The sequence below is a fragment of the Pan paniscus genome, chromosome 11 (genome assembly GCF_029289425.2).
Source record: "Pan paniscus chromosome 11, NHGRI_mPanPan1-v2.0_pri, whole genome shotgun sequence".
NCBI lineage: Eukaryota > Metazoa > Chordata > Mammalia > Primates > Hominidae > Pan > Pan paniscus.
Genome location: NC_073260.2, coordinates 29623944 through 29651439, shown reverse-complemented (window position 1 = coordinate 29651439; position 27496 = coordinate 29623944). Strand labels below are relative to the sequence as shown.

Below are 27496 nucleotides of genomic sequence, written 5' to 3'. Positions count from 1 at the left end.
ATACTTGGTGAAAAACTGTAAAAATGGCAGCACAATCTTTTATCACAGAGATGTACCATGATAAGCATGCAGATTCGTTTTGATTTTTCATCACTGCACATGATGGTTTGATGAGCTTCCTTATACATAAACCCTTGTTCCCATCTCTAGTTATGTTCATTACTGATATTCCAAGGGGCAGAATCACCTAAATCAATGGGTATATATAGTTATAACACTTTTGATTCACATCACCAAATGGTTCACCAGAAGACTTGCACCATTTATATACATACGGATACCAACAGTATGTAAGTCTGTTCCTCAAACCTTCACTAATGCTGAGTGTGATTGCTTTTGAAATCTTGCCCACTTTGATAGTCAAAATAACAGTGTCACATTTTGTGTTTCTTTGGATATCTGTGAAATGAACATTTCTCTCGTGTCTGTTTGCCATAGGTATTTATTTGTATGTGAATGTGTGATTGGACCCATGTTCTACTATTAATCTTCATCTTTTTTCTTATTGATTCATAAGGGCTGAACTGTTGATCTGTTACATACAGATGTTGTGGATATGTTTTCCTATTTTGTTGTTTGCCTTTTGATTTTTATTGTGGTGCTATCTTTTATAGACATGTTCATTGGCTTTTGGCCAATTTTATCAGTTTGTTCTTTTAGGATATGTCCTGTTCCTTTTACACCCAAAAGTCACTTTTCACCCTGAAATTAGGTGTTTACTTTTTATGCTTAACTCTCTAATCCATGTGGAGTTTATCTGAGTGCCAGTTGTGGGATATGGATTCAAACTGTAGTTAATTTCTCCCCAGAAGTTAACCAGATACTCTATGCACTTTACTGGATATCCCATTATTTCACCACCAGTTGGAATTTCAAGATTTATCATATACTGATTGCTTTGAATCACTTGAGATTGTTTTATGCATGGTTAGCTTTTAGTAATTCTGACCATCTTTAATTTTTTTTGATGAGTACATATTTATAGGATACATGTGATATTTTGAGTACATGTATAGAAAACCTAATGATCAAATCTGGGTATTTAAGACGTCTATCACCTCAAGCATTTATAGTTTCTATGTTTTGGGAACATTTCAAGTCTCTTTCTAGCTATTTTGAAATATACAATACATTGCTGTTAACCATAAGTGACCTATTCTGCTATTGAACATAACGTGTTCTATCTATCTGTATGTTTGCGCCTATTCACCAACCACTCTTTATCCCCACCTACCCTCATACACACCCTTCCCAGCTTCTAGTAACTATCATTCTAATCTCTACCTCCATGAGATTAACTTTTTTAGCTCCCACGTATGAGTGAGAAAATGCAACATATGCCTTTCTGTGCCTGGATAATTTTACTTAACATAATAACCTCCAGTTCCATCATGTTGCTTCAAGAGAACATTTAGTGGCAAAGAATACTTTGTAAGAATCCCATACTGTATCTCCTTCTTTCATACCAGTGCGTGGTTTAATATATAATAACCTTGTTTGAAATAAAAGGCTTTGATGCCTGGTGCCCTTACCACTTATGAAGTAACCATCGGTTTCCACCACTAAAAGTCTCCTATGGTCACAAAGTCCTTTGTGAAAAAATCCAAAGGCAAAGAGAGAGGCAGGTCTGCCCCATACAGAAGTTCAAGCTGTGCATTGCACAACTCCAAGGAGTGTCTATCACATAGCAAGTTATATAAATGGTGCCCCAGAGTTTGATAGTCCACAATATGTACAGTTGTGTGCATTGATCATGAAGAGAGAATCCATGTTCACTTCCCAATTCAGCCCTCAAGAAAACCAACACGAGGTCTTCGAGAGCTTACTAGATCTTAGAGATCAACTTCATCATTTACAGCAAAACATGCCAAGGTTCACCAAAAAGGTATAGGCTTGTCTATGGTCATAAGACTTAGTGATAGAAAAGGGATAGATCCCAGATTTCTCTTTTTTTCATTGATTTATCTATGTAACTTTTTATGTATTTCATTGATTTATCTATTTCATTTTTTGTTTACTTTCAAGAAGGTAATATATTCTCATGGCCCAAAATTCAAAATTTATATCCACAAAAACTGCTTTACCCATCCTAACCCCCTCCCAACCCCACTGAGAGTTCCCATAAACAAACCCTAATACCAGTTGGTGGCATATCTTTCCAGGGATAGTCCAAGTATATACAAGCAAATACAGCCATACATTCTCCAATCACTCCCCTTTTTAACCTAAATACTAACATACTGCACACTATTCTGCATTTTGACTTTTTGATTTATAATATATCTTCATGCTTGCTCCCCATCAGTGCATGAAGAGTTTTTCCATCCTGTCTTAAAGAGAAGTTGTGTACTATTGTATGATATACAACAACTCTTTTAACCCTATGGATGGACATTCATTTGCTATTAGAAATAGTACGACAGTGAATAATGTTGTTCTCATATCGTTTTGAGCATGGGTCATCTGTAGGATAAAATTTGTGGAAGTAGGATTGCTGGGTCAAAGTACATTTGTAATTTTAATAGACATTGCCAAATGGTTCTCTATAAAGGTTGTTCCGTTATTAGCTGATTTTCTTATATCATCATTAACACTGCTAGCAAACTTGGTACATTTTGCCAGCCCAATGCATACAAGAGAGTGCAGTTTGTGTGTGTGTGTGTGTCAATGTAAAGACAAATATTTCTTTAAATAATAATGTATTTGTATTTTTTTTTGCAGTGGAATTGGAAATTTTCTCACAGTCCTATTCAGATGTGCAAAGAAGTGGTAGTTTATTTCTATAAGTGACCTAATCATCCACTGTGTACATTTGCTGTTTAATGAAATCTCAGCTTCTCCCAGCTTTAACATGTATTCTCATTTAAAGATTTAGAAAGATAAAGTAAAAGGGTGGGGATCAGATTCTGCCCTTCCTCTATTCTTTCCTACAATTTGAGTCTCATGTTGGCTCTTTTGTTCATTTGTTTTTAATTGACTCATGATAGTTGTACCTATTTGTGGGGTATAATGTGAGATAGTGCAGCTTTCATTTGCCTTTCTCTTATTATGAGTATGTTTAAGCATCTTTTCTTGTGTTTCAAGCTATTTGTATTTTCTATTCTGTGAGCTATTTCGTTCCTTTGCTCATTTTCTTAAAAAACTGAGCTATTGGTCTTTTTGCTTACTAATTAATAGAAAGAGAAGTAACTTTTTCACTAGTTATATTGAAATAGAACATCTTTTCATAGTTTGAGAGCCAGTGTATTTTCTCTCCTGACCTGTCTGTTGGTATAGTTTTCCCTTCTCTTCTTTTGGGGTGTGAATCTTTTTGTTCTTGATGTATGGAGTCATTTATGCATTATAGAACCCAGATTTTTGGAACCCCATTCCCAGCCTCTTACACTTAGATGTGCTGTATCCTCATTTCTTCATTGCACATTTCTTCATTTCATAGAATGGTAGAATGTTTTGTAAGTGTACATGTAAAAATTAATCAATTCCAGAATCACCACAAACTCAGAAAACATAGCATCAAAACGGTGATTCTTTAAGGTGCAAGACAGTGTGAATCATTTAGTCTCCAGCAAATGCATCCATCATAATATAAGACCTTTTAGAATTAGAAAAATAATCAAACCTGTAACAAGTTTTGCAAGCAATTTATAAACAGGTGCTAGAATCTAAGATATTGGTGACAGTAGAGAAGCAAACAAACAAACAACAACAACAACAGCAACAACAACAAAAACCAACCAGTGATTAATTGTAATCTTTTAGGCCCATTTTAAATGCATCCTCCTCCATGAAATATTTCTTGGTTTCTCTGGATGGATGTTGTTTCTCTTGCCTCTGAATTCCCAGAGAACTTTGTACCTCTCTTAGGGAAATTATCAATGTCTGTCTTTTATTATAGTTAGTTATGTACATGAGTATTTCCAGGAGCACTGCCAATTTCCTATACTGATCATAGATTTTTCCTAATGAAAGGCTCAAAAGTCCCAAGGCAAAGTATTCTTTTTTGAAGTAAGGTTATTGTGGTGTAATTTATATATGGTAAAATTCACTCTTTTCAAATGTACAGTTCAACGTGTTTTGACAAATGTATACATGCATATAATTACCTCCAAAATGAAGATACAGAACATTTCCGTCACCACAGTGTTCTCTTGGTACTTCTGTTGTCAAGCCACCCTCTTCACCCTCAGCCCCTATTGATCACTGATTCGATTTTTGCCCCTATAGTTTTGCCTATTCCAGAATGTTGTATGAAAAGAATCATGCATTCTGTAGCATTTTGTGTCTATTTTTACTCTAAACCGCAGTACTTTAAAATTAAACATGGGAAATAATTTACTCATTGCTTTGTGGAATTTAGGTTAAGCAGACTTGCTCACCAAAATCATGCCAGTAGTTAGGCAGTGGTCAAAAGGAAGGAACAAAGAGGAAAAGGGAGGGAGAACAGAAATTGAGAAAAACACAGAAGGAAAGTTTAATGTTTATTATAATATTCTTTATTGTTTAGAAATTATTTTCTATAGAGCACGTCCAACGTCTCCAGCATTTTGTGTCATCTTCACGATAACTTTACAAACTGTTATTATTCCCATTCTGCAGATGAGGACGCTGAGGTTCAAGTTATTTGACTGACTTGTCCCCAAACAGAACCATAGAAAAATGAAAAATCAGCATTGAATAAACTCTGATTTGAAGGACATTGTTTTGTGGACTCCTTCAGGCTTCCTCTTCCCCAAATTCTAGTAAGAGAGAGTTAACGAGAAGAGCTGTCAGCTCTGGAAGGAAGAGCTTCTCGCTTTCACTCACCATTGTAAACCCGGAAACTAGCACTGTGTTAGCCCACTGTATAAGAGGTGTTCATTAAATATTGTTAAATGAACTCACGAAACAAGTGTCTGTCCTTCAGATCCTTAGAGTACAAATGCACTCAATTTTCCTCCCCAAGAGCTCACTGGGAGTTTTTTTCAACTGTTGCATTTTTTTCCTCATTTTTTAAAGTTTCCTTTTTTACTCAAAGTAAAACACAAATGATTTCTCAATTCCTGTAACTTTGTGTCAGGGCACATTATCCCAACACATGCATTGAAGGCGTGTGACTGAATACCACCTTTTGGATTGTCTGTCATTTGAATAAAGAATATGGTTTATGTTCATTAAGGACCACTCCAGAGGTAACCTTCAGCTAATCATTTCTTATGTTCTTCATCTAGACCAGTGGAGTAATGATCAAACATAAAGCGATCTATTTGAATGAAAAACAGGCTATACATAAAATGGTTTTAAAATGAAAAGAAAATCTAATCTTATGGCATTTTAAGATGCTGACAAACCAACAGGGTATGTGGAAAATTCCTTCCAAAATAATATTATTGCTTTCCTAAAACCAATCTGAATGTTTGAAAGCAGATGAATAGGTCAGGAATTATAACAATATCTATCACTTTGTGGATTGTTGTGATGTCTGAAAACAAGGATAGAATTTTTTTTTCAATTTTACTTTAAGTTCTGGGATACATGTGCAGAATGTGCAGGTTTGTTACACAGGTGTACATGTGCCATGGTGGTTTGCTGCACCCATCAACCCATCATCTAGGTTTTAAGCCCTGCATACATTAGGTATTTGTCCTAATACTCTCCCTCCCCTTGTCCCCCACCCCCAACAGGCCCTGGTGTGTGATGTTCACCTCTGTGTGTCCACGTGTTCTCATTGTTCAACTCCCACTTATGAGTGGAACATGCCGTGTTTGGTTTTCTGTTCCTGTATTAGTTTGCTGAGAATGATGGTTTCCAGTTTCATCCATATCCCTGCAAAGGACATGAACTCATTCTTTTTTATGGCTGCATAGTATTCCATGGTGTATATGTGCCACATTTTCTTTATCCAGTCTATCATTGATGGGCATTTTTGTTGGTTCCAAGTCTTTGCTATTGTAAATAGTGCTGCAATAAACATACATGTGCATGTATCTTTATAGGAAAATGATTTATAATCCTTTGGGTATATACCCAGTAATGAGATAGAAGACATTTATGCTGTCAACAAACATATGAAAAAAAGCTCATCATCACTGGTCATTAGAGAAATGCGAGTCAAAACCACAATGAGATACCATCTCATGCCAGTTAGAATGGCAATCATTAAAAAGTCAGGAAACAACAGATGCTGGAGAGGCTGTGGAAAAATAGGAATGCTTTTACACTGTTGGTGGGAGTGTAAATTAATTCAACCATTGTGGAAGACAGTGTGGCGATTCCTCAAGGATCTAGAAGGACAGAATTTTTTTTTTAATGGTATTGTGTCATATAAACCTATGTAGTTCCCAAAGAGGTCTTCAAAATGTTTTAGGTCCCTGGGAAGTTTTTGATCTTTTGAATTTCTCATTTTCTTTTTACATAATTATGTCTCCAAAATGGCTCCTCTTTTGGCAATAAACTTTGATCAGTGGAAGACTAGTGACACCTGGATTCTAGGTCTAAGTTTCCACTTTTAATTTAAATATTTGTCTATTTAACACCCTGGAACTTTCCAATGAAATTCCATCCTAGAGTATAAGAAAAGTCTTTATTAATCTAGATGTATACGGCAGTATAGATATTCACCTTTAAATTAATTGATCGATTATCCTCACTGAATTGCCACCCCAGACCCACAGAAGGGATTATCGGAGCTGGCAATGTCTTGAAATGGCAATGTCCACATGGAAGTGGCATTAATACAGCAGCCTTTGTGCTTTGTCATTGCAACCCAGGCCAATGTAAGTCACTCACTGTGAGGCAGGAAAAAAACCCTAAGTTATTATAAAGGGGCAAAAGCTACTTTTATATACTTTTAAGAAGTCTCTTGCCTTGGAGCTGAGATAATGGGAAATTTTAAAAAGGAAAATAGGAGAATGACATAGACAAGTGACTTTTTGCCTTGGCAGACATGGCTTTCCTACCCTCCTTTTATCTCAATGCCCCTCCTTCCCATTCTCCAGGGGGTGGAGGGGAGGAAAGAGATGGGAATGCTGAGAACAGAAACCAGAGTAAACATTAGGATTTTAGGGTCAGGAAAGAGCTCAAAGATGTTAAGACCATGTGGCCAGAGCTGGCCACATGATCAGAGCCAGGCACGTGCCTATGTGGACAGAGAAGCCAAGAGAGACCAGAGGGCAGCACTTTCAGGGAGTCAATAAGGGTAGAGCCCTTTCAAGGATATAAGTGGAGAGAGCAAAGGACTCCTTGAGAAGCAGGTCCCAAAAGCAGGGCTAGAGAGTTGGACAGGTTAACATATCCCGGGGGTCACTGTGGCATGAAAAACAGAAGCTGAAGGAAACTCAGAGGGCGGAGGGACCACAAAAGCCTGAAACCCGGAAGGCTGGCCTCCTCCTGCCCACCCTCCATTGCCAGGCCCTATTCATCCTCCCCGCCTCCTCAAATCTGCCCTTTTCTCTCCATCTCCATAGAGCTGAGACCACGGGCTATACTACCAGACTGTCGGTAGGTAAGACACTGCCCTGCCTCCTACTTGCTTTGCAACCCTAGGTCAAATACCTAACTTCTCTGTGCCTCAGTTTCTTCATCTGAAAGATGGGAATGATACTACCATATCCAGTTTAGGAATTGTTTGGGGTACCAAATGAATTGACACCTGTGAAGCATTCACAGGGTACTTAATATTAGTTTCTTAGCTATGTTAGTTTCCTAGGGATGCTGTAAGACATGACCACTCACTGGGTGGCTTAAAACAAGAGAAATTCACTCTCTCATAGTTCTGGGAGTGGGAAGTCTGAAATCAAGGTGTCAGCAGGGTTGGTTCCTTCTGGAGGCTCTAAGGAAGAATCTGTCCTTGCTTCTCTCCTAGCTTCTGGCAGCTGCTGGAATTTCAGAGATGCATAGGCCCTCAATGTGGGGTGGGAGGGAAGTAGGTGGAGTTCCTTGGCTCATGGACACATTGCTCCAATCTCTGCCTCTGTCTCCATGTGGCCTTCCCCTCTGGGTGTGTGTGTGTCTTAAATCTCTTTCTCTTATGAAGACATTGGTTATTGGGTTTAGGTCCCACCTTAAATTCAGGATGATTTATCTCAATATCCTTAACTAAATTACTTCTGCAAAGACTCTAAGTGAAGTCACATTCACAAGTACAAGGGGTAGGACTTGGACAGATCTTTTGGACAGCCACTATTCACCCAGGTACAGTCATCATAATTATTACTTTCAATTCAGGCTCCTATTGTCTCTTGACTATACTCTTATAATAGTCTCCTTGCCTGCAGTCTTCACACAGCAATCCATTCTCAGTAAAGTATCCCCAGTGAGCTTTCCAAAACATCTTCCTCTTTTACACCCTCAAGTGGCTCCTTGTCACCTGCAGGGGAACATCTGACATGCTGAACTAGACCCAACCTGGAGCTTATCTCATCTCCCCAGGGCCATCTCCCACCCCCCTCCATCTTGTACATCCTTCTCCAAAACAGGGTGTCTCCCAGAACTCTAAACACACTGCGCTCTTTTACACCTCCTGGCCTTTGCACAGCTTGTTCTCTCTGCCTATATACTACCTCCCCCCTAGCCCCCATTGAGAGCCTATGCATCCTTGAAATTCAGTTCTTATTTCATCTCCTCTGAGATGCCTTCCTGGACCCTTCTCTGGCAGTTCCCCTAGATCCCAAGAACTGCCTCCTTATCCTTACTGATTCTTGAGCTCACCCCTGTCATCAAACTGTATCAACTGATTCCCAAAGATCTGTTAATGTTTCTGTTGCCCCTTGAGAGTTGCACCTTATTCAACTCTGCCTCACCGATGCCAGTGCAGTAGTGGAAGGTGTTGAATGATGAATGACTGGTGGATGGATGGATGAATGGATGGATGGACAGATGGATGGATGGGATGGGATGGATGGATAGATGGATGCATGGGTAGATGAATGAACGGATAAAGGGATGAATATTTTTTAAAAAAAGAAAAGAAAACTCTGAGTCAGGAATCATTTGGAACTACAAGGTGAAACCTGGACTAAAGCTAGGACCATCTGTGATGAGAAGACCTGAGCAGTTATTAGTGAGGAAAGAATATGGATACTCAGGATCCATATCTTTGTCATATAAATAATGAACATCCATGTATCTGAACTGCCCCATAGATGATGCCAAAAGTAACTGCTGAGCAAACTCATTATAGCTCTGATTCTTTTTAATGTCTAAAGCCTTAAAATAAGCCCCTTTGGGAGTGGATAAAACGTGGTTCTCGCATCTTACACTTTAGTATGAATTAGATTTACCTGGTCCATAAGTTTAAAATGTGGACACCTAAGCTCCATCCCCAGAGATTCTGATGAAGTCAGTCTGAGGCAGGCTCAGTGATTTGTGAAGAGGTTAAAATTGCAAATTCTGGCTCTGCCACATCTGTGCTATATGACCTTAGGCAGTTCCTTAATTTTTCATCTCTTAAGTGGAGACAATGCTAGTACTTCTTCACAGAATTGTGATGAGTTAAATACTAGTAAGAAGAGTTCAGCACATGTAAGTGCTCAGTAATGTTACCTGCAATCATTGCCATCTTCATCACCATCATCATCACCATCATCATGATCATCATCATCATCATCATCAATGACATCTGTGGTTTTTAATAGTGGCTGCATAGTAAAATCACCTGAGAAATTTACAAATAGATCCTGATATAGTTAGTCTGGAGTGGGCATTGGGTAAGGTTATAATTTTAGAGCAACCCGCCTTTAAAAGTCTGATGTGCAGTCACAGTTGAGACCCAGTCTTGATCTGTGCTTCTCAAACTTGAATTGTGCACAGATCACTAGGGCAGTTTGTAAAAAATGCAGATTCTGATTCAGAAGGTCTCAGGGTGTTGATAATCTGCATTTCAAACAAGCTCCAGGTAATGCTGCTGCTGCTGTCACAGACCACAGTATGAGGCATCAGGTTTTAGGGGATGAGTAAAACTTCCTGAGCCTGAGATGCAATGCACAACATGGTCGGGGACTTGGTATCAACCCAGTGACCAATTGTGATGGAGGCCACATGGTTCCTGGTTATACCCAGGCCTGTCATATGCAGAGTGTCACATGCCTTCCTTCTGGAATTCCCCCAGCTCCTCACTAATGTCCCAGGGAGGAGAGGCAGGCAGGCTGTCTTGGGCTTCTCTGATAAGATATGTCAAGTGTACATGCATTACCTTCCCTACTGTCTGGGGAGTCCTTTCGGAAAGCACTTAAGGACATGCTACGCACTGAGCACTTAGCTCTTTAGATTGTGGAGCTCAGGGTCAACGTTTTGCCCATAAAAGGGCCACTTGTGTAGGTCAAACTGCCGAGTCAATGACCCTGCCCAGTGGGAATAGTATTGTCACCCCTGTTTTTGGCACAAATGATTTGAGTGTTTTCCAAACATCATTAAATGCCAAGGTCCCTGACCCTAAATGTGGTTCAGGTGTAGGGACTCAGAGGCCCACAGCTAGACTGGGCAAGGGAGGGGTAGAAGATTAAAATGGGAATGACTGACAGGCATAGGCTATTAATTCTCAAAGGTTGGCTCTGCATCTTCTTGCAGACTCATTGTGATTTCCTCAAAGCAAGGCCTTCACTGCCTGGTTGTGCATCATAGAGTTCACAGCATTGTGAAATCACCCTTAAGGCAAAGCTGACAGCATCTTTATTTATTGTGCATGGATTTCATGTTAGCCTCATCATCCTTTTGCTGCATGTTGATAAGGCAGAAATAGTGAGTCATTTAAATAGCGGATTACAAAGACTCTGATGTAGTAAATCTACCCTCTAGGTTTTCATTTCATAAAGAATCTGTGCATTATTTATCATCCTCATCAGCAGAATAATAAAAGCCAACACAGATCTTCTCATGAACCCCATAATGTAGATATTATTGTCCTCAGTTTACCCAGGATAAAATTGAGGCACAGAGAGGTTAAGTACCTTGCCCAGGGCTCCCCCATGCCAATAAATATGGAGCTGACATTGGAACCCAGAGCCTTGCAGTGCCAGTGCTGTTAGCCACTGTCCCCGACTCCATTTGTGAGAATGCTGCTGACTGGCATTTATGAGAGTGCTTAGTACCTGCCAGGCACTGTGCCTGGGGATTTACATGGATTATCTACTTTTACCCTCAAAACACCGATATGAGTTAGGCACTATTAATTTCATTTTCTGATTGAGAGAGCTGATATGAGAGAAATGCAGTGATTTTCTCAAGTTTAAACTCACCTTGTAAGCTTCAAAGCTGTGATTGGAACCCTAGGGGTCCATGTTCCCCTTGCTCATGTGTTCTGGCCCCTCCTCAGCTGACTTTGGATTTTTGTCCCCTCCTACTGCTCCCTCCAACCCCAGAGTGAAGGTCTCCTGGCTTTGTCCAAACATTAGTTCCATCAGGGCCGCCCCACCGGCCTGTGCCCACCCTAATACCACTTCCTTGGAGTCCCTTTTGCCATTGGAGATGATGCATTCACAGGTTCCAGGGATTAGGGCGTGGGCATCTTTGGGGGCTGTTGCCCCGTCTACCCCTACCACACCAGTTTGCAGGTCTCTCACATGAATCCTGCAGGATCTTGCTGGTTTCCCTGCTTACATCTTCTTCCCTGCCTCATCCCTGGCAGCTGGAGTGACCTTTTAAAATGTAAATACATTACTTTGCAGTTTGCTTAACCTCTCCCAAGGCCGAGATCTGGTGGGGCCACCCTCTGGCCTCCTCTCCCTGAACCCCTCCCCTCGCTCCCTCTGCCCTGACATGACTCCATCGCTGGCTTCATTCGGGGCTGTCTGATTGTCACTTCCTCCTCCCATACCTAAACCATCACCCCCATGCCACTCTCTCCCCTTAGTGTTGGCTTGCCTCAGAGCATTCCTAAGTTACAGTGTGCACTTCTCTACTCTTAATGTCTCTCTCCCTTCCCTGGATTCTAGGTGGAAAAAAGGCAGCTGATCTCTAGCACATGGGACAATGCCTGGTTCAAAGCGTGGGCTAATACATTTAGCAGGATGGAAGGAGGGAAGGTGGGATGGAAGGAAAAGAGGGAGAGAGGGAGAAAAGAAGGAAGGAGAAAGGAAGGAAGGAAGGAAGGAGGGAGCAAAGGCAGGTAGGTAGGAAGAAAGGAAGGAAGGAAAGAAAAAGAGTGAAGGAAGGAGGAAGGGAGGGAAGACAGGCAGGAAGAAAGGTAAGAAGAAAGGAAGGAAAGAAAGAGAAAGAAATGGAAGGAAAGAAGGAAGGAGGAAGGAAAGTAGGAGATCAGGAGGGAGTAAAGCAGGCAGGCAGGAGAAAAAAGGAAGGAAGGAAAGAAGGAAGGAAGGATGGGGGAGTCAGCTCAGTTGATTGTCCTTTTAATGTTTGTTATCTGAGGCCTTATTCCTTAGGATGACAGTCCAAGTACTTAAAAAAAAAGTATCCCTTTTGCCTCTTTCAAATGCATATTTTTTATTCTTAAATTTTTTATTGATACATAATGTTTGTACATATGTATGGGATTTATGTGATATTTTGTTACATGCATAAAATATGTAATGATTAAATTAGGGTATGTGAGGTATCCAGCACCTCAAGCTTTTATGATTTTTATGTGTTGGGAACATTTCAAGTTCTCTCTTTTAGCTCTTTTGAAATATGCAATTTTTAAAATAATACTGCTAAATGTTCCTGATACTTAAATAGTTCCACACAGTCACGTACTACAAACAGTAAGCTCATCACCTGATATTATTACATCTGCCACTTAGAAGCTGTGTGACTGGAAGCACTCTGTGCCTCAGTTACCTCATCTGTAAAATTCGGATAATAATAGTGCTACTCTCATAGGCTGATATGAGGTTTACATTAGTTAATATATGTAAAGCACTTTGAATGAATTCAGTAATATAGTCAGCACCATGTAAGTGTGTATTAAATTTAAAAATAGACCAGGCAAGGTGACTCATGCCTATAATCCTAGCACTTCAGGAGGCCAAGGTGGGAGGATTGCTTGCACCTAAGAGTTTGAGACCAGCCTGGGCAACATAGTGAGACCCTATCTCTATTTATAATAAATAAATATAAAAACAACTTAAGTTCAAGACTATCCTCTCCAGTCTTCTATTCATACTTTTATATAATTTAAAAAGACTGTTGGAAACTTTCAAGTTTTTACTTGCGTTAGTTTGTTTCTGCCTTATCAGAACCCATAAAAATAGTAGTTTTTACTCGCATTAGTTTGTTTCTGCCTTATAAGAACCCATAAAAATACTAGTTTTTTACTCCTACGAAAGTAAAATGGCAAAAGTGTACCTATGCACATTTTTTTCCCCACCAATGGTCATATTCTTAGCAGATAAACGTTTTCTCTGTGGGCTGGGGGTGTTACAATGTTTTTAAATAGTGGGATTATCAAGTTTAGGGTTTTATTGGCTCAGAGGGCAAGTGTGAAATCTTGAGTCTGTCTGGTGCTGGGGTTTGAAACCTGATGCCCATGTGTCACTTGCTTTATTAAGTCACCACCTTGGAAGGGCTGCTTCCTCCTTATTAATGAAAAGCCTGCTCCATTTGTTTTGGCTTGCACCAACCTAACAGTGTCTTTAAATCAGCGACAGACTGTTTTCCTTGGAAGCCACAGAGTCCAATAGTTTTGGACTAAGCTCAGATTCTGGCTAGAACTTCCAAACTGGAAGTAAAATGACTTCACCCAACAGTGGTTGGGGGGAAAAGCCAGGCAGGCTTTTGGAAAGTGGGTTTTTAATATTGGAGGATATTTGTGAAGGTGCCTGATGAGATGGACCTAACACTGTTTGAGGGTGATGTGGACAAACCGTTTTCTTATTCTGTTTCAACATAGTGCTATGTTTTATTTAAATGAATTTTCAACTTGGGGTCCTGAAATCTATTTTTGTTTTTGTTTCCACCTAGAATAGAAAGCACTTTCAAGCTTATCCTGGGAGGCAAGAATAGATTGGAAGGATAACTACTGTATGTAGATGCAAAGGAGGTACCTTCTTGGGGAGATCGGGTGAAGGCTGTTCTCCCTAGAAGAACTAAAGACTGGGTAGACATGGAGTCAGAGGAAGCTTTGGTTGGGAGAAAGACAGTGGCAGCAACCCAAGCCCAGAGAGGGGATTCCTTGGCATTTGTGCCTTTTCTGTGCCATCAACAGTGAAAAGAACTAGAGAAGGGCAGCTCTCAGAGCTCAGACAGCCAATGGTTGGCTAGGTCAGAGGAGCTCTTGGGCTGGGTTGGAGTTGGCCAGACTTCTTGTGCTCTTCCATTCATACCCAAAAGGAGCTTCTGGGTCTTGAAGATAAACCCACTTTCTCTTGTTCCTCTCAGTTGCTCTGATATTCTAAGACCCAGAGCAGATTTTTTTTTTTTTTAACCAGGAGTCCATGAGTCTTCTAAGAATGTCCTTGGAAGAATTCAAGGAATTCCTGATACCCCAGAAACTATACATAAAATGCTGTATGCATGTGCACTGCTCTGAGAAGGAGTCTATAGTTCTTACCAGATTCTCGAAAGGATTCTGTGAACTCTTCTCCCCTAAAGCATAGAATCACTGTTCTGGATGGTACCAAAAACCACACAGTAGAACACTTTGTACTTTTGTCTCCCACCTCTGATAATAAATGCAGAATTTGGCATAGTCAAAATGTTACAAAAGGTTTGTACAGCATCAAAAGACCTTGGATTGCAAATTTTACAGGTAAGAGGCAATGACCAGGTTAGCAACCAGTCAAGAACATTCATGAGCAAATGCTGGTCTAGTCTGAAGGGCCATCTTGGGTACACTTGGGCACAACTGGTGCTGGGCTGAACATGCCACTCAGGAGTTTTTACTGGAACACAGGCATGTAGAAACACATCTAGAAGGATATAGGTGTCAACATCCAGAAGGATACAGGTGTCAACAGATAAGATTATGCTCATAATTAGAAAATAGAATTCATTGAGCATCTGCAATATGCCAGGAGCTTTGTATACATTATCTCATTTGTTTGTCACAATAATCTTATGAAATGAATACTATTGTCTTTCCCATTTTACAGACAGCATAGCTTAAACTCAGAGAAGTCAAGTAAAATTCTCAAGGTCATTAATTGGTAAGAACTGGAAGATAAGGTCAGGTTTGTCCAATATATGCTTCCTCCCAACTTAAGTAGCTTCATCACATGCAAACAATGATCATGGTGGCTTATGGGACACCAATTAATCTGACAAGAGCTCCTTCGAGGCTGTGACTTTATAATTTTTAGAATTAACTGAAAGAGTGACAAGTTGAGCATTCAATTTGCAAGTCATGCTATGTTTGGAATTAGGAGGGATAACCACTTTTCCTTCCCAAAGGGACTGACAAGCATACCCAGAGGGGGTGGGATTTCTGGAACTCTGTGAAGTTAACAAGAAGGGACTTGGAAAGTTAGAAGAAGGAGGGGGAGCTGCATTCCAAGCATAGCTCATGGTATGAGAAAGCACCAAATTTGGAATAGGACGAACAGATGAAGAAGGTGTCAAGTTCTCTGGGGAGGAGTGGAGGGTACTAGACACCAAATACAGGGTAAAACTCTGGCAAGATGCTGTGGTGACTTATCTGAGCCTAAAACAAAGGAGAACCATCCCAGAATCCTAGAAATCTCCCTTCCCCCAAATCAATGAAGGGAAGTTTCATAATGAAGGACAGAGTCCCAGATGGAAATTGACTACCTGTTCTACAGAAAGGTCTTCAATTCTAACAGAGAACTCTCTGATCGCAGGAAAAGCTATCTCAATTTCAATGACTTGTCCACTGACAGAAAATAGTGTAAGAAGGGCTCACTCTGGGGGAGTGAGAAGTAAGGCATTAGAGGAGGAAAGATGATAACTGAGTGGGAAGAAAGAAAATCATGAAGGACCAACAGGAGGCACCTGGGTCGCAGCCCAGGGAGCATTAATGATCCTACCTCCAGTTTTAGGGGCACAATACTTAATCCGACCCAGAAGGTGGAATGCAACAACCTCCCTCTCCTCCCCTCCCACCCCAGAGGCATTACCACAGCAGATAAACAACTGGCATGACCCTCCAATAGAAAGCAAGATCACCTTTGCAGCAGAAGTGGCCCTGCCAGCTGCCCTTCTTCGTTCCGTGGGGACAGACACTGTTTTCCTTGGGGAGGCCAGAGAGCTGCTGAGTCTTCATTTCCTGAAGGGTTGGGCCAGATTTGGGAGCTCATGGGAGTTATAGAACTGCTTTTTCTAATTTACAAGTTCTAAAGTCTTGTTCCTGGTCACTTCCTTCTCAAAAGCGAAGGGCGCAGAGGCTCCTGTGGAAACACCTTCCCTTGTGAAGTCTGCACAGAGTCCTCACAGAGCCTCTGGAGTGGCTACCTTCCATGTGCTGGCTCCCACCGTCTTCTTCCAGGGAACTCCACAAGGCTCCTGGCTCCCAGTCAAGCAGCCGCCTTTGTGTCTGTTCTTTTTCCACCCCCACCTCCCCAAGTATGCCTTCTCCTCTAGTGGGATAAATTTAGCTCTGAATGAATGCAGAAAGAAGAACACATTAAAGTAAACACAGACCAAACAGCATTCAAATATAGGTTTGGCACACACACACAACTGACAAAAGATCCAAGTTTTTCTGTTTCCTTCTCTTCTGCTTATCTCTGTTTCTCCCATCTCATCCTCTGACTGCTACACTCTTTTCTGCATGTATTTAAGCTAATTAGATATGTAGATCAGAATGTGGGGCTGTTGGTCTTCAGACCCCATGAAGGGGAAATCACTGGAGTGACTGAGAAACATCAAGGAGTGAATGAGAGCCCCAGGTGGTGCTGGCATTTTCATTTACTGGCTTGATCATCTTAGAAACCCTTCCAAAAACTTGAAAGCATATTTTATCTTATGTGTTAGCACAACCTTTTCTCCCGGTGCACTGAGTCTACAGTGGCTATAGAATGTTGCAAGGTCGGGCCGGGTGTAGTGGTTCATGCCTGTAATCCCAGCACTTTGGGAGGCCGAAGCGGGCGGATCACGAGGTCAGGAGATGGAGACCATCCTGGCTAACATGGTGAAACCCCATCTCTACTAAAAAGACAAAAAATTAGCCAGGTGTGGTGGCGGGCGCCTGTAGTCCCAGCTACTTGGGAGGCTGAGGCCAGAGAATGGCGTGAACCTGGAAGGCAGAGCTTGCAGTGAGCCAAGATCGTGCCACTGCACTCCAGTCTGGGTGACAGAGCAAGACTCCATCTCAAAAAAAAAAGAATGTTGCAAAGTCTTTTTTTTTTTGATATGGGGTTCTCATTCTCTCATCCAGGTTGGAGTGCAGTGGCACGATCATGATTCACTGCAGCCTCGACCTCCTGGGTTTAAATGATCCTCCTGCCTCAGCCTCCTGAGTAGGTGGCACGATCATGATTCACTGCAGCCTCGACCTCCTGGGTTTAAATGATCCTCCTGCCTCAGCCTCCTGAGTAGGTGGGACTACAACCATATGCTGCCACACCTGGCTAATTTAAATTTTTTTTTGTAGAGGTAGGGTCTCACTATGTTGCCCAGGCTGGTCTTGAACTCCTGGCCTCAAGCTATCCTCCCACTTCAGCCTCCCAAAGTGCTGGGATTGTGGGTATGAGTCACTGCACCTGGCCTGCAACACCTTCTAAACATCTTCCCACCAACCAGTCAGCATGTCCCTAAGCCCTACTTTTGAAGTATTTTATTTCACTGTAGTTCTTCACTCTCACAGCATTTGTAGTTCTCAGAGCACTTTCTCATTCACGAACTTTAAACTTACAAGAATCTAATGGGGCTAGTTAGCTATCCCTGTTCCCAGTTTACAGATGGAAAACCTATTCCCATTTTACAAATAGAGAACCTCAGTTCAGAGCAGGCAAGTGACTTGTACGAAGTCACACAGTAAGTGGCAGAGTTAGGATTAGGACCTAGGATTGATACTTTGTCTTATGTTCATTCCACTCTACCATGAGCTGCTTTGGGGAAAGGCAGTTTGTCCGGGAGGCCCTGGCTGGGAGGGTCACACATTAGTAATGAGCAATTTTTGAGACTGGCTAGCTACTTCTCAGTGAGACAGGCTCAGAGGGGTCCAGGATCCATTTAGTCAATATATGGAGGGTGTGCAAGGGGCAGTTGAGACCTCTGTCATTCCCAAAGGTGTCAGGCAGGCACAGCATCCATAGGTGGTAGGAGCTGAAGCTAGGCTTTCCCAATTTCATTATTCATTCCCCAGCCAGCAGGGTGGACAGGATTTAGTGGGCAGGCCACCATCCCTCCACTGCCAACCCCGCAGGAAATTTCTCTCTTGTCAGCAGTGCTGACTTGCAGAATGTACACGGCATTATTGAAACATGGTTAACAATGAAAGTGTTGATGGCCACACTACCAAAAGGGATTCCAAGCTGACGGAGCACATCGTGGTCATTGTGCTAAGGTAAACTAGACTGGCCCCTAAGCTCTCTGAGAAACCAATGACCCGACTGTGTCTACTGGCGTCAGATAACCAGGCTGGAGTAGAACCTGGCCTTCCCAAAGACTTTCTAGTTTGTAGCTAATTCATAGCCAAACCTAGAATTGTTTCTACCACAGAGCACCTTCAATATGTAGGCATGTAGCTCTCTTCCTAATACTCAAAAATTAAGCTGTTCTTCCCATATTTTCCTAGGATTTAATCTATCTCCTCTTAAATTTTTAAATTCCTTCTTATTTATAATTGTTAGATTGACCCACACTAAAAGATAAGACTGTAGATGTCTAAGAATCATTAAAAGCAGAGTCTAGTAAAGGTGTTTCTAGATAATGAATGACATAGGGCAGAATCCTCTTGTTTAAAAGATGGAAAATGAGAAGTACTGACTAATGGGAGGAATGTTAAGAATACCGATAGCTCACCCCTTAAAAAAAAAAAAAGCCTACATAAAAGGGTGGATAAAATGAAGTCATTCACTTAAGTTGGTCTATGGCATTTTTCATGAAGCAATGATTGGGTTGAGTGATCAAGATTACCATTTCCAGAGCACCTACCATGGCCAATCACAAGCCTTTTACATCTGTTATCCTTATTTATTACAACATCCCTGTGAGAGGGCTGAGATTCCAACTTGTCTTCAGAGTTCCTGTCTTTTCTGTGTCATATCTACCTCCTACTTCCTAATCCTACTTTTCAAAACTTTTGTCATTAACAGGACTACCACTCTGGACCAACATCTGAATAACACAGTATTTAAACTTATCAGATATGACAACCCAATGAGACTGGACATCACATATTTTCATTTCCATCTTAATGTAAGGAAACTGTCATTCTAATCTATTATGTGATTTGTCCATACTACCACAACAAAGTAAATGTAGAATGATCTCTAACCATTCGGCTCTAATTGATTCCCGTACACTCTCCTTATCTACCCAGTTTCCTCTAGGGACTCATGTTGATCAACTGACATTGCCAAAGCTAACCAAGAGAAAAGGAAGTCATCACAGTGAAATATTGATATTCATTTCTAGCCAGATTTCCAATTGCTCATTTTCAATCTGCTATGTAAAGACCTTAGCCACTATATACCTTAAGCAACATTCAGCCTAGTTTATTTTTCACAATGGTGCTGTTTTCTGACTTCTTTCTATCTTCTTGCTCCATGGGGACTCCCTAAATGAATCTATCATTTGGATCCCATGGAGAAAAATAGCATATACTTGAAATCCCATCAACTTTCCTAAAGAGCTAACAACCACAGGAGCCAAGAGGACCACAGGCAATGTTCTCCTTCTTTTGATTCTGTGCAGCTATCACATATGTTTTAAATGACCATTTATTTTCAAAAGATCCCAGGCAAAAAAGAACTAACACAAATATAAACATTTGAGGGGATCCTGGCATTCCTTTCAAAATTACTTTTGTCCAAGGGAAGCTTCAGGTTGCTGGGAAATGTCACACTCATAGCTCTTGCTCAACAAGACTGACTTTTACTCACACAACGGGCCTTGGCAAGTCATTTCCCTTTCGGTATACAGAGCTCTTGTTTTCCCCACAAAGGAATTGGCTATGATCGTTTGTGATTCTCAAAGGACTCATGTTCTAAAATAGATTCTGAAATTTTTATTAACAAAACATCTATTTTGCATATCTAGCATTCTGTATCCTTTTCGTATAATGCTTTGCAATGAAGCATCTATCATAAAAACCACTAAACCGTACAGATGGTGCTTATGCAACACAATTTAATGTCCCAGCAAGAAGTAGTGATTTGTTACATACATTATGCATCATTGTGATGTATATTTCCAGATTTTAAATGTTTGGAGGGCAAATAGTCACCAATATCATTGTGGCACTAGACTATGATTTTTTTTCTTAATACCAGGCCATGGCCAAACATCTAATATAAAATAATTATACAATATGTTTATTAAATAAATAGCATAGTTTGGGTTTTAAATGCCTGTGTTTGTAATGGGTTCAAAGATTTTAAAATACTAAAATTTAGAAAGTTGAAAGAAGTGCTGGAAGAGGAGAAAAGATTTTCCCTCTGCTCCTTGGCCAACCATCAGGCAGTCATTTCATGTGCCTTCCTGTTTCACCTAGGGTTCTTGGTCCCAAGCAACAGAAATAGATTCTGGCTGATAGCAGCAGAAAAAGAATGAAATGAAATTGTATTAGATAGCTCACAGGAGAGATGGAACGTCCAAAGAAGGAAGCTTGGGCAATGGGTACAACCAAAGGTGAACTAATAGCCTGAAGGAATTCCCTAAAATGCTCAGTCTCCAAAATTCTTGGCAGGCACACATGCCTGACTGAGCCCAGATTGCCTGCCATACCATGGCTTCAGGGGGATCTGGGGAACAAGTGTCTGATACCTCCCAGCTTCTACCACAGGATGTGGCTCTGCCTCTCACTATGGCTTGTAATATGGGAAATCCCCAAAGATGGGAAGGAGTTCACAAATGGGCCAGCCAGTGGAAAAAAAAATGTGTATATGAACAAGTCTGTTACACTTCCTACCTGGCCAGAAGCATTTTGAATTTCCTCTCTTCTTTGGCTTTTTGTCTTACCTGCTTTGATAATCCGCAACACTGAATAAACACAAGCATTTTTTATTGTGGGTCTCAGGGCAGTTAAAAATCACTTAGGAAGTACACACTATTGGTCATGAGTCTTTAGTCTATTCCTAGTAAATTCAATTAGTACAAAGCTTCTAAACCCATCCCTAACTCCCACATCACCCTGTAGAAATTTAATTCTGTACAGGTCTTCAGGAGATTCTGATGCAGATTTCTGGTTAGGAACCATGTTTTAGTCTTTCTCATCTTTCACAGTTTCTTTACAAACGATTTCTATTTTTCTGAAGCCCCAACCCTACGCCATCAGTCTTAATCAATGACTCTTTGTTCAATTGGGAAAACCAGTCCATCTGATGCAAATTCACTTAACCTCTCTCCTGAGACTTGAACTCAAACTTTCTTCTTGTCTTTATCCATTTCTTCCTCCTTCCCTACTTCGTTATTCCTTCTTCCCAAGGCTAACTGGCTAATGTGATGCTCATCTGAATGTCCTCTCGACTAATTAGAGACTTTGCCTAATATTCACCTTCCTTTTTGACTGTGTCTTTGGCCTAATTTCCCTGTTGTCTAATTTGCTTTGACCCCCAAACATCCAAGTCTTGCCTGACCTAAAAACCCTTTCCACTAGACCCTGCTTCCCATGGGCTATGTTCCTGTTCTCCACCTTCATCTTTCACATCTGAAGAGCTGAAAGAAGCAGTTTGTACTCATGGTTGCTTCTCTGATCTCTCGCTCATCCCCATTTTTGTTTGTTTTATTTTCAACATTCACTTGGTAGCAGTCATTCCTCACCTCTTGTAAGTGCTTCCAAGCTCATCTTCTGGACACAAGTCACTCATGGCTTCCTGACAGCCCTCCAAGGGTCTCTTCTTCATCTGCATCCCCCATGACCTTTCAGAAGCATATGACCCTGTTGAAAACCTCTTTCCTTCTTTGTGGCTTTTGGTGCAAATCCCTTTGGATTTTTCCTTCTACTTCTCGGATGATGCTTTATCAGTCTTCTTTGCTGGGCTCTCTCCTCTTCTTGCTCTGTTTTCTCATCCTGGCTGTTCTCATTTCTTTAGCTGTAACCGCAAAGTAGATGACACTTGGATGTGTGTCCCCAACCCCAATTCTTCTATTCAGAGTTCAGATATTTCCAACTGATCACTTCCAAAGGGTGCCCAGGCCCTTTTCCTTCTCCATCTCCCCATTCCATCACTCCTTTTAAAAATTTATTGCGGTTAAAAATACAAAACTTAAAATTTACCATTTCAACCACTTTTAAGCATATGGTTTGATGACAGTAAGTACATTCACACTGTTGTGCTCAATCATACCTTTTAAATATCCGTATGGCTGGGAGTAGAAGGACCATTTCTGGTTCAATTGTTTATTCCTGGGGCCTGCTTCTATCTCCATATCATTGGCCAAGCCTGGTGCTTAATGGTTAGGAGCATGGGCTCTGGTGAGTGTGATCTGAGTTTAAATCTCAGCTCTATAACTGTTGAGTCTTTCAACCTCTCTGGTCTCATTTTCCTCATCTTGGTATTCTCTACAATCACTCTGCTGAAGCAATAACAGCTTTGTTTATTTGTGAGCAAACCCCCTTTAAATAACTTGTCCTGCTGGGGCTTGTGCTGGAAATGAAGAAAAAAGGATGCATTTGAAGAAAAGGATGGGCTTAGCCAGAAAGTAGAAGTTTCTGATATATTGGAGTGGGATGTAGAATCTGGCACTGGCTTGGATTTATTAAACAATCAGCTCCACCTACACTTGTTATGAAAAAGATGGGAAAACAATCCATCAGTAAATGATTTTGGTGAGTGCTTCCATCTTTGGTCAGAGGAGTAATTGTTCATCAGTGACAGGTGAACCTCTGTGAAAACTGAAAGGGCAATTTAGTTGAAATGGAAGCATTTATTCAGGAAACAGGTGATTTGGGAAAATTTGATGTGCTTTTTTTTTTTTTTTTGAGACAGAGTTTCACTCTTGTTGCCCAGGCTGGAGTGCAATGGTGTGATCTCGGCTCACTGCAACCTCTGCCTCCCAGGTTCCAGTGATTCTCCTGCCTCGGCTTCCCAAGTAGCTGGGATTACAGGTGCCTGCCACCACGCCCGGCTAATTTTTTGTATTTTTAGTAGAGAAGGGGCTTCACCATGTTGGCCAGGCTGGTCTCGAACTCCTGACCTTAGGTGATCCACCCGCCTTGGCCTCCCAAAGTGCTGGGATTACAGGTGTGAGCCACCGCATCCGGCCTGATGTGTATATCTTTTAACATGCCTTTAAATCCTGTGGCTCTAAAGAGGCCATATTAGTTATTTCAGTGTTTATTTCATTTGATGAAGAAACGTTTGCATATGAATGTTGGGAATTCTAGCAGGTCCTGCCTCAATGTGAAGAGGCATTTTTTTTGTCTTTGGCATTGATCTCCTTTTGGACTGGGCCTGATCCACTTCTTACATCCAGTCCAGGACCTGTCACAAAAGACTCACATTAGTACCACATGGTATCCTGTTTTAGTAAAGAATAGGTGAAATATTTTAGTGAGTAGATCCTACTTTTCCTTTCAGATGCAATGAACAGAAGACCCTGAAAGGATTTCAATCCAGAATGTCACAGGATAATGATAATAAGAGCAGATGTCTGTGATGCCCTTTACAAAGCACCTTTACATACTGTCTCTCATTCGTCTCTAATGACACCTATGTGATCCTCCATTTTTTTCAGATGAGGAAACTGAGGTTCAGAGTGATTAAGCGAGTTGCCTGAGATTTCACAGCTAACACATTGTGAAATCTAGTCTAGCACCCAGGACTAAAAACTCTCGGCTTCTTTTAAGGCCACATATCGCCTCACCAGAAGGGTGGCCTCTCTGGAGATATACCCTACCCTCGGCCGACTTGATATTGAGAACTTGGTCATCTTAAGCATGTGGGCCACTTGGGCAAGGCAGCCCTTCCCAAATTGTAAATGTCCCCACGTGGAGCTCAAGCGTCTGGCTTGAGCCAGAAGTTGCCCTGAACACTCGGTGGCCCCAGCCCCCACGTAACAGCACGTGCTCGGGTCCCACATTCGGTCAGACGCCCCTCTCCACTGGCATCTGCCCGGTGGAGGCGCCACTGCGCTCTGCCTCCGCCCCAGCAAGCGCGTGTCCACGCGGGCGCGCCACGCCAGCCGTGCGCCCCAGCGGCTCGCCGTGCGCCCGCGCCCCAGGTGCCCACTGGCTCGCGCGCCCTCCGTCTGCGCCTTGGAGACCCGTAGCGGCGATCGCTCGGAGCCGCCCTGGGCCGCGGCCTCGGGTCCATCACACTCCAGGGGCGGAGCGAGGCACCGACACGTCAGGGCGGAGAACTAGCGCCGGGCTAGCGCGCCCTCCCGGCGGCTGCCCGCGTCTCACGTCCTCGGCTGGCGCGGCCGGCGGCGGCGGCGACCGGGAGATGCAGTGAGCGGCGGCGCTGGGGCGCAGCCAGGCGGCCGGGAGGGCGGGGGCCAGAGGCTGAGCCCGGGCGAGCCCGCCGTGCGCACAGCTCTGCCCGCCGCCCCTGGAGCGGATCCCCAGCCGTCCCTGGGCGTTCTCCCGGGTTCTAGCAAAGCCCCCCGGGGTGCCCATCAGTTTCCTTGGGTGACTACAGCGTGTGTTTTTTCTTTCCTCTTTCCCCTGCCTGTGTGCCCTTCTCCAGGATGGCAGAGGCGGAATTGCACAAGGAAAGGCTGCAAGCCATAGCAGTAAGTCCACTTTCATTTTATTTTCTTGCTCTATTGTCTGGGGTGGAAGGGGGCCCCCGAGGGTTTCGGGGCAAGCGGCATGCCAGCACAGTAGCCGCAGGTCATATGTTCCAGGGGCTAAAACTCTGTCAGGGCTCAGCTAGGCTGCCTTTTCTTTTCTATGTCTATAGATGGAGACCCCCAAGGGCGCGCTTTGGACTGAGGATTTGAATGTGGAAGATTGGCTTTAAAAAAAGATGCTTGCTGCTGGGCTTTGGGGAAGAACTAAACAGAGGCTTGGGGTGGGGGGACGACTCCAGGAATATTATGACCGAATGCTCAGGCATACGTTGGCTTCATAGCCTGGAGAACCAAGAGAAGGGTGACCTGAACGGTGGCTGCCATCCTCTCTGCGGAAGCTGTCCTCCTGTTAAGTGGAAAACCAGGAGTCAGCGACTCAGCCAGCCACGCGGTAGAACCTCCTCCCAGAAACCGGGAATGTTAGTTTTCCCTTCTCTGTTTGATATTGACAAGGGCACTGGCGCAAGCCACCACCCTGGAGGTCTGGGGACTTCATACAACTGGGTCCTGGTTATAATATTCCATGAGAGCCTCCTTCTTATGGTGTGGAGTATCGGAAAACCTATTTTCAGCCTACAAAGGAATAGTCAGTTTTGGCAAAGTTCGTAGGCACTTTCAGAAAAGTGTACCCATGTGCATCTTGGGTTTAAAAAAGAACTCTCTGAGACTGCCTAGATTTGAGCAATCTTAACACAGTGTTGCCAATGATCCACAGATGTGGTATTTTTACTGGAGCCACCACAGCTGGATTATATATTTCCTTCGAGGATGAGGGAATGATTACTGCTGCCGTATGAAATAGTAACAATTAAAAAAGAAGGTCCGTTAACATATTGGCATAAAAGAATCTCCAGACATTCTTCCACCTAAATACATTTGTGTTTTTCAGTTCGGAAGTTCTCTGGAAACACATATAAATTTGTTGGAGAAATAGTGTGTAATGTTTTGGAACCAAAGTATATTGAAGCGTTTTCCAAAACCTTTTTGGACAGATTCTTCATTGGGAAAATGCACACAGACCCTTCCTTTTTTAGAAGCATTTGACATGGTCTCCATGGCTCTGAGACCCTCTTTCTCAAACGCCTCAAATCTGAAATGTCTTGGAGACTTCACCACTGAAGTGAGAGAGATGTTTGCTGGCAATATTGAAATGCCATGGTTTGCCTATTAGGTAATCTTTGAACGTGGTGCTCTGAACTCAGAAAGGTTGTTTTTTTCTTCTTTCTCTTTCCCCCTGTGCATGTGTATTTTGATGGTTTGTGAAGTTATTTGTGGTTTCTAAAGTTGGTGGCAAGGCAGCATGGCCAGTGTGTCATGAACTTGATAAGAATGGTGATATTGAGTTAATGGTGCCATGTAGCTGGTGGGTGTTTTGTGTGAACTGGATAATAGGCTGCTTTAACTGTTGATGCAGTGGCTGTTCCCATTGGCCGCTGCTGAAGGCTTCCAACAGTTGTCACATTTTCTGCCTTTGCACAACCAGCTTTACTGGATGCCTGAGGAACAGCTGAACTCCATGAAAGGACTTGCTTTCCAAACATGGAGCCAGTAGCTGCTAACACTGGGGTACCCTTTTCCAAGTGCTGTTGAGTAATCCCAGCAGAGGCCAAGTCGATTTTCCAAGAAAGATCTAGGCAAATCTTTGGGAATTCTCTTGAGCATATAAGAATACACACACATACTCACTCGTGCCTCTTCAGTTATTGAAGAATTGAGTTTGTCCTGTGTATCTGGGGAGCTGTTGATTATTCTCATGAATGTGCACCTATACAGTCTGCCCTCCCTATCCATGGGTTCCATATCCACGCCTTCAGTCAATCTTGGATTGTAACTATTGGAAAAAATAATAGATAGCTGAGTCTGTACTGAACATGTCCAGACTTTTTCTTGTCATCATTCCCTCAATAATACAGTATAATCAACTGTTTACATCACATTTACAGTGTATTAGGTATTATAAATAATCTGAAAATGATTAATGTATGTGGGAGGATGTGAGTAGGTTATATGCAAATACCATGCTATTTTATAGGGACTTGAGCATCCTTTGATTTTGGTATCCAAGGGGGTCCTGAAACCAATTCTCTGAGGATACTGAGGGATGACTGTATGATGTTGTCAGGACAGATTTGCTAACAGCGTGTGTTTGTGTGTGTGTGTGTGTGTGTGAGAGAGAGAGAGAGAGAGCCAATTAAGAGACAGAGGGAGTTGGGTGGGGGGACTTATGGCCACATCGGTAAATGGTTTTATGCTATGCTTTGGTCTAGTGCCTACTCTTCTGAATTCTGCAAACCCTGACTCTCTCATCACCTTCCTGGAGTTCTCAGGGGACCCTGAGGAGATCACAAGGCTGCCCCCATAACCTAGCACTCCTGAAGTCTCTCTGGAGATGTGAGGGAAGAAGAGAATAGGTCCTCACATCTTCACCTACTTGGGCTTCTCAGAGGCAGAGCATCGACTGGGATTCCAGTCTGCAGGGCCTTGGGCAGTCTTTAGTCTGGGTCTCAGCTGCTTCATCTGTAGAATGGGTTCATGAGTTCTACCTCCTGGGCTGGTTGTAAGGTTTAGTTAGGATGGAGGTGAAGCACCTGACAGGTAGCTGTCATTGGATGGTGTTGAGCAGAGCCCTTAGCTTTTGTCTGTATTGCTGTCTTGTCCTGTGGGGGGTCAGAAGCAACATCTCTGAAGTGGAATGTGTATTAGTGACTTTTTTTTTTTTTTAGACAGA

The 27496-nt window shown here is 42.3% G+C and overlaps 1 protein-coding gene across 6 annotated transcripts in view; it reads left to right on the top strand.

Moving 5' to 3' along the window:
• The window catches only part of PALM2AKAP2 (PALM2 and AKAP2 fusion), a 528965-nt gene that overhangs the window by 115114 nt on the left and 386355 nt on the right, over nucleotides 1–27496 (top strand). For 5 of the 6 annotated variants that reach the window (XM_063594277.1, XM_034967951.4, XM_034967950.4 and 2 more), the window contains exon 2: nucleotides 24663–24708. In XM_063594277.1, coding sequence (XP_063450347.1) covers nucleotides 24663–24708 — 46 coding nt within the window. Of the gene's footprint in view, nucleotides 1–24267; nucleotides 24709–27496 lie in introns of those variants that run through there. The other variant, XM_063594278.1, reaches the window with a different exon arrangement.